General features: G+C 37.0%; 1 protein-coding gene across 1 annotated transcript; it reads right to left on the bottom strand.

Annotated features, from left to right (window-relative positions):
* Positions 1–953: 953 nt before the first annotated feature.
* LOC134380804 (GTPase IMAP family member 7-like) lies at positions 954–5308 on the bottom strand. The gene is made up of 2 exons (XM_063100959.1): positions 5240–5308; positions 954–1969 (listed from the first exon to the last, which is right to left on the bottom strand). The coding sequence occupies exon 2, from the start codon at positions 1926–1928 to the stop codon at positions 1044–1046; it is 885 nt and encodes a 294-aa protein (XP_062957029.1). The 5' UTR covers positions 1929–1969; positions 5240–5308; the 3' UTR covers positions 954–1043.
* Between the last annotated feature and the right edge of the window lie 2608 nt (positions 5309–7916).

Genomic DNA, 7916 nt, shown 5'->3' with positions numbered 1-7916 from the left:
ACGCTCATCCTCAAGGTGATGGTATTAGGAGGCAGTGGGGCCTCAGGGAGGCAATTAGGTCATGGGAGCAGAGCCCTCATAAATGAGATTAGTACCCTTGTAAAAGAGGCCTGAGAGAGACCGCTTGTTCCTTCACCATTTGGGGTTTGAGTGAGAAGACGGCTGTCTAGGAGGAAGTGGGCCCTCACCAGATACTGACTCTGTGGGTGCCTTGAACTTCCCAACCTCCAGAACTGTGAGAAATATATTTCTGTTGTTTATAAGCCAGACAGTTTATAGTATTTTGCTATAACAGCCCAACGGTAATGATATGAATATCTTAAAGAGATATCTGTGCTCCCATATTCATTGCAGCATTTTTCACAATATTCAAAATATGGAAATAATCCAATGGATTATTAATATTCCATTAATAATCATGGAATGTTATTCAGCCTTAAAAAAGAAGGAAATTCTCTCTTCTGCAAAAATATGGATGAACTAGGAGGACATTATGCTAAGTGAAAAAAGCCAGGCACAGAAACACAAACACTGCATAATCTCTCTTATATGTGGAATCTTAAAAGACTAGAAGGCAGTGGCCAAGGGCTAGAAGGTGGGGGAAATAGGGAGATATTGGTCAAAGGGTACAAAGTTGCAGTTGTGTAAAATAAATAGTTTCTAGATATCTAATGTACGGCATGGTGACTATAGCTAATAATACTGAATTGTATTTTTGAAGTTTTCTAAGAGACTAGATCTTCCTCCCCACACAAAAGTTCATGTACTGGAAAAGGGTCGATCTTACGTGTTCTCACAGTACCCCACCCCCCCAAAGTAACTGTGGAGTAATGGATATGTTAATTCCCTTGATTTAACCATTTCACAATATATACATATATGAAAACATCACACCTTACACTTTAAATATACACAATATTTATTTGTCAATTACACTTTAAAATCAGGGGTAGGAGAGGATAATGCCGTAGCCATCTTTGGAAAATATACACCACTACATTAACAAAATCACAGTAGATTAAGAAGAAAGAATAAAATTTATATTACTTGAAAAAGAAATCCCATATTTTTGAAAGCATGTTCCTAATCCTGCATAAAATATATTTAAATGTAATGCTCTCAGCTCCTTCCCCTATACTTCTTATTTTTTCATCATATTTCATCTTTATCAATTTTATTCTTGCCTCCTTTTCTTCCTCTGATTTATGAGCATATTCCTTTTCTACTAGTTTAATTTCCTCATTTAACTGGTCAGTGTAGGTTTTCTTCAAGATCTCTTTCTCTTGTTTCAGCCTTTCCTTTACGTCCCTGTAAATGGCATCAGAAAAGTATGTCCCTCCGTTGATCCGCACCATCTTGTCTATCAGCTCCACCAGCTCCTGCACCTGATCTTCCTTCTCAGCCTCCCCTGCTCTGTTGTTGAAGGCACAGCAGCGGCCCCCACACTCCCTGATGATGCTTTTCAGGTTCACACTGGCATTGGCTATAAAGTCCTCTAGGCTCTGGTCCTCCAGCTCTTCTTTGCGAGTGAACAAGATGATCAGGTACTGCATGGCTGGTTTCCCAAAGAGAGACTTGATCAATGCAATGGTCTTCTGCTCCTCGTCCGTGTAGGGACCCAGCTGGAGAACCACGACAATGGCGTGAGGTCCTGGGCAGGAGAAGAGGATGCACCGGCTGATTTCTTCGCAGGTGGCTGTCAGGCTATCCCTGGTGTCAAAGAACCCTGGGGTGTCAACAACGAGCAGGTCTCTCCCCTTCCATTCCCGGGATGCTGTTTGACAGGCCTTCGTAACAGCGTGGGCAGCAACTCTAGAATCAAAGGCTTCCTTCCCAAGGATGGTGTTTGCTGTTGCACTTTTTCCACTTCCAGTTTTCCCTACCAGAACGATCCTCAGAGAGTGGTCCTCAGAGGAAGAGTCAGCCATGATCACGTTCACAGGCTCTGCAGCTGAGGCACGTACACCGCCTTATGGAAGGGAGGGACAGAGAAAAAGGACAATGCAGGTGAGTGAGAGCCATCCCCAACACTATTTTCTTCTTTCTTTTTCTCCCTGTAAATTTGTGATATTCTCTTATCCATGCTGATCCCAGTAGAGACAGAAAGACGGAACAGTCCAAATACTATGGAACAAATAATAGAGAAAGTCATCAAGGAGTTTCCCCACAATAGAGTACCAGGTCCAGATAGTTTTGCAAGGAAATTCTATTAAACCTTTAACGAGCTGATAATCTCAATGCTACTTAAACTGTTCCTTACCATACAAAGAGAAGAAAAACTTTAAATTCTTCCTATGAAACGTCTATAATATTGATCCCAAAGCTAAGAAAGATTTCACCAATAAAGAAAGCTGCAACTGTCTTATTTGTGAATATTGACACAAAAATCCCAAATAAATTATCAGGCACTAATAAATAATACAGCACGATTGTGATTTATTTCAGAAATACTAGGATGAGTCAATATGAGAAAATTGATTGTTACAACACATCCCATTAGTAGATTAAGAAGAAAGTTACCTAGATGTAGAAAAGATATTTGACCAAATTTAACACTGGTTCATGTTTAAAGCATTTCATAAAGTATAAATTAATAGACATGCCTTTAACATGATTGTGTATACATATAAATTTTAAAATTTTTGTCATTTTTTTCCCTGGAGCTAAAAAAGTTGATTATAATGCTTATCTGGATGGGAAAAAAAAAAAAAAGCAAATTAACCTGCACGGTCTACAAAAAGAACAAGAGAAGACAACCAGAGAGTAAAACATTACAGTCTTTGTAATTAAAGCAGTATGATGTTGGTGGGTGAATAGAGAGACAGAACTATGAAAGAGAAAGAGAAAACTCAGAAATAAACCGTTGCTCATATTATACTTATTTGTACTCAATTCAATTATATTATGTTACATTTACATTCCATAAACCAGCATCTCATGTCAATAATAAAAAAAGGGCTGGCCTGTGGCTAGCTTGGGAGAGCCTGGTGCTGACAACACCAAGTCAAGGGTTGAGATCCCCTTACCAGTCATCTTTGGAAAAAAAATAGTAAAAAAAAATGGACAATTTTATAAGCGACATGAGGATAACCATATAACCATACAGAAAAAGATAAAATTGCATCTATTTTCTCAAACCATACAAATTCCAAATAGATTAGAAATTTAAATGTAAAAAATTAACCCATATAAATAATAAAAGAAACATGAATAAATTCTTTGTAACCTGGGAGTGGGGAAAATGTTTCTAAGACTTAAAGTAGTACAAAGAAAAGGCTGATAAATGTAATTATATAACAATCCAAAAAATGATGAAAAGCAAAAAATACTACAGACAAATTAAAACATAAATATCAAACTAGGGAAAATATTTTCTAAGTTATATCAAAGAGAATTCATTTTCCCATTATATGAAAAATATCCAAAAGGAGAGAAACAAAAGGCCAACAACGTGAGAAAAACTTGAATTGCTTCTCGGCCTTTTGGCTGAGATCAAGTGAAAGAAAATTGATCAAGAGATATGAAGAGACAGTTCAAAGAAGACAAGAAATGCAAATGCTCTTTGGATATATGAAAAAGATGTTCAAATTAACTCATTATGAAAAGTAAATTAAATACATACATAAAATAAAACAAAATAAAATTACACGGAGATACTATTTCTCAGCTATAGGTGTAGCAAACATCCATAAGTTTGCCAGCATTTGTGTTGGTAAAGGTATGGGGGAAACAGGTCGTCTCCTACGTGACTAGTGAGAATGGAAAAACAGCCGAACACCTAAGAGAGGTTAAAAATATCTTGCAAAATTATACATGCATTTGATCTTTGATTATCAATCTCAATTTTAGGATTTATCCCAAAGCTACACTGATAAAAATAGAGAAGGAGATATGCACGAGGCTATGTAATCAGCAATGTTCGTAATAGCAAAAGATCAAAAACACATCAAGTGCCCAACATTAAGGGACAGTTGAATAAACTAAGATATATTCACACAGTGAAGTGTTATCCAACTGTAGAAAGGAATGAGAAATATCTCTGTTTACCAGTATGGAGAGATCTCTGGGATATATCATTAAGAGAAAAAAGCAGAGTGGAGAAAATAATATATCGTTTACTACGATGATATAATAAAGAAGAATATGAGTTATATATAAATAATTTTTCATGTTATGTGAAAAAGCAATGGCAGGATAACCTGAAAATGAAATAAACAAAAAAGTTACTTAAATGGGATGGGAGGAACAAGGTAAAGGGAACAGAGATCGAAACTGGAAACTAAATTTCTCTGAATGTACTTTGTTTTTGTAGATTCGACTTGAAACTGTTTAAATAGTTCAAATAATTATAGAACAAAAATTATATTTAAGAACAACTGCAAAAATCAAAATGAAACAAATGAACCTAATTGTATTTTATGTGGTTGATGAACCACACAAAGAATTGGTCCAGGGGCTTGAAAAATGCAGTGATTTCACTGTCCATGCCTAGTGGGACATACCGAAAGGACAAAAAAAAAAAAAAAAAAGAAAAGAAAAGAAAAAACTGCCAAAAATCTCAGTCTTTTTCGGGAATCATATCATTAGTTTTGTGGGTGTGTGTACAGTTCTGAAGTCCATCTAAAAGGCATAAACAATGGTCAGCCCAGTAGCAATGAGTGCTCATGACGCCCAGATTGTGATCTTCAAATACCATTTCCCACCAAAGAAATTAAGGCTTTAGAAACAGAACATCTTTTAATAGCAGAAGGCAGGGGTGCTTTCAAAAATTATTAGGGTCCTATCAAAAGGACTTGGAAGCCACCTTGAAGAGGCTCCAACTGGACAAAGATGTGATGATTTGAGCATCAGTAAGAAAAACAATTCCAATGGATTGAAATATATCAAATATATTGAAATCCAGTTGTTCATAGCAACATCATCTTCTTAAAAGAAGTTAATTGCTCCTTTTGGAGTGTGCTAGGATTTGTCTTATCTTTCCTATATGTCATCTTTTAACTGTATCTCATGAAAATGAAAGAGTCGCTGAAAGGAAGTTTCTTTCTATAGGATTATTGCATCTAATAAATGAATAAAAATGGTAGAATTAGAACATCATCATTTAACACCCCTGAATGAAACAATGAATGCATTCTAGGTGATCATTACTGTCTACCAACACCACAAAAACAGAGAAAACTAAACATGGGCCTTCGGATGGAAGTTTACAAAATGAGGTATTCCCACCAAAAAGGCTCACCTTCTTTTGGAAGAGTGAATGAGTTCTTGAGTTTTCTCCGAGAAAGCTGTTTGAGCTGGTGCTTTTGCTTCCACTGTGAGGCAAAAGTATTTGCACCTCCAAGACCTCTGAATCAGGAAGCTGAGATTGGGTGGAGCCAGTGAAGAGACTGTTTGCCTTTAAAGAGACAGAAATATTGTCAACAATTTGGTGCGTGCGTCAGTTTTGCCAAGTTGAAACCTTTTTGTTTACATAAAATCTACTGAAAAACGTGTCCTGGCCTTGGTTTCCTACAATTGTGATAGAATAACAAATAGTAGAGCTTTTAAAAGTCCAGTTCACAATTCATTTTGAAAATTTCCAAACCGAAGTTAATTCTTTTGCATTGGGAGTTACTTAATGTTGTTAGGCTCTCGAATCACTGAGCACACTCAGGGAGGCCTATCAAGTTAATCAAAACTCTTGCTGCATCTTTGTAAATAATCAGACCATACATAATAATCAGTGTTCTAGGGATCAAGAATAATTGTTGCTGATTATGTATGATCACAAGGTGGCGAATGCTATTAAAATGATCTAAAATTAAGAAATAGGCAGAAGAGATTACTAGGTATTCTTTCTGTGTGGTGTTAAGCTTGGCTATCTGAGATATTTTACATTTATGTAAGGGCACGGAGGTAACTTGCAGATTTTTGTGTTATAGACGTGCAAATAATTTTCTGTCTGCCGGAACTTGTACCCCAAAATTACATTTTATCACTGTCTTAGGCCCTAACGAGTTTTGTGTCCAATCCCCAAAATCTTATCCCCTTTCAAATTACCCAATATTCTTGGGTATTATTGGTCTTTGAACCAATGATAATATCTTACTGTTTCCCTCATTAATCAATGAGGTGAGTAAAGTTTTGATACATATTTATTTTATATTTTCATAAGAGTCATGATTTTGCTTTTTTGAAAATTATACTCTAACAGGAAAGAGAGGCAGAAATAGCATGAGCAAAGCCTCGGTGGTGGAAATATGGGACATGGCCAGAAAACAGTCAACAATTTGGAATGGAGGAATCTGCTATGATCTGAACGTTTGTGCAGGTTCCCCACAACCCCCAAATTTATATGTTGAAACCTAATCCCCAATGTGATATTGACAGGAGGGGCCTTTGGGAAGTAATTTGGTTTTGAGGTTGGAATTCTCATGAATAGGATTAGTGCCCTTATAAAAGGGGCATAAAAGAGACCCTTCACCTCTTGCACTGTGTGAGGACACTGAGAAGGCACCATCTATGAACCAGAAAACAGGCCCTCACCAGACATCAAATCTGCCAGCACTTTGATCTTGGACTTTCCAGCCTCTGTAATGGTGAGAAATACATTTCTGTTGTGTATAAGGTACTCAACTTGTGGTATTTTGTTATAGCAGTCCAAACAGACTAACACAGGGTCATTACCAGCATTTACTGAGGGCCTACATTCCAGACATGGCCTTTATATTATTATTTTCATCATTACTTACAACAGTGTAAAATGGGTGTTAACAGAAACTATGACCAGAATTTGAGGTGGGAACATAAGGAACATGTTATTGGGCACTAAAGTAAAGGTGATCCTCATTCTAAACTGGCAGGGAAGTTGGCTGAATTATGTTCTACTATGTGGAGGAAAGTAGAACTGGTGAGTGATGAACTTGAATATTTAGCTGAGGTTGTTTCCAAGCAAATTGTGGAAGGTACAAACTAGTTTCTCCTTGCTGCTTATAGTAAAATGTGAGAGAAAAGAAACTGTGTTGATGCATATACAAGCCAAGGAATGCCTAGTATTACGAGAAAGTACTAGGTTCCAGGAAGAGGTAAGAAAGAATCCTTCCCTAGATCGATCCTTCAGAGAGAGCATGTCCTGCTGACACCTTGATTTTGGACTTCTAGCACTGTGAGACAATAAATTTCTGTGGTTTAAGCTACCCAGTTTGTGGTAATTTCTTATGGCAGCCCCAGGAATCTTATATGCTACCTTTTCTTTTTCAGCTCCACCTTTTCTCTTGTCTGCTCCTTGTTCCACCCTCTTTAACAATCTAATGATTTCCACTTCTGCATTATGCAATCTGAGCAGTGCAAATTTACTAGAATACATTTTTTCTCATTCCCTACCCACACATCTGGCCCAGAAGCACCACAAAATCCTTAGTGATGAGAGAAGAATTTGTGACTTTCTGAGAAGGTCATTTTAGCCACTGGCTGAGACCATTCCTCAGAAATATTTATTTCTTAGGTTTCTCTGACTTCATAGCTGCCTCCACCCCACTCCCCTTTGCTTTATCCTTTACTCAATCCCTTTACAGGAGCATTTGGCTTTTTTCATTAATTTATACAACACATACAAAAATCTTTCCTTTAAAGGGAGACAGAAAATTAAGAAGTCCTCACTGTAAATGAAGGCCTCCTGAACTTTTCAGTGGAGCAAGCAGACTTTTGGGACACTATGAACTACATAGATTATAAGACCACCTCTGCCTCAAAGCATGCCTCAATCTTACCAGAAAGACCCAGTCTCATACTTTTACAGAATATCCAATTTATATCAAAATAATTGTTTTATTATTTGTATTTTATTTTTTATTTTTATTTTTTTTCATCTCCCCTCCCCCAGGGAGAGCATTAATCCATTTGTGAGGGATCTGCCCCCATGACTCAATCAGTTTCCG

This window comes from Cynocephalus volans, chromosome 6 (genome assembly GCF_027409185.1).
Source record: "Cynocephalus volans isolate mCynVol1 chromosome 6, mCynVol1.pri, whole genome shotgun sequence".
Taxonomy (NCBI): Eukaryota; Metazoa; Chordata; class Mammalia; order Dermoptera; family Cynocephalidae; genus Cynocephalus; species Cynocephalus volans.
The sequence above is the reverse complement of the archived record's forward strand: the minus strand, read 5'-3'. Positions and strand labels throughout refer to the sequence as shown.

Coding starts and splice junctions, on each gene's coding strand:
- LOC134380804 (XM_063100959.1), bottom strand. CDS start 1,928: ATGGCTGACTCTTCCTCTGAGGACCACTCTCTGAGGATCGTTCTGGTA.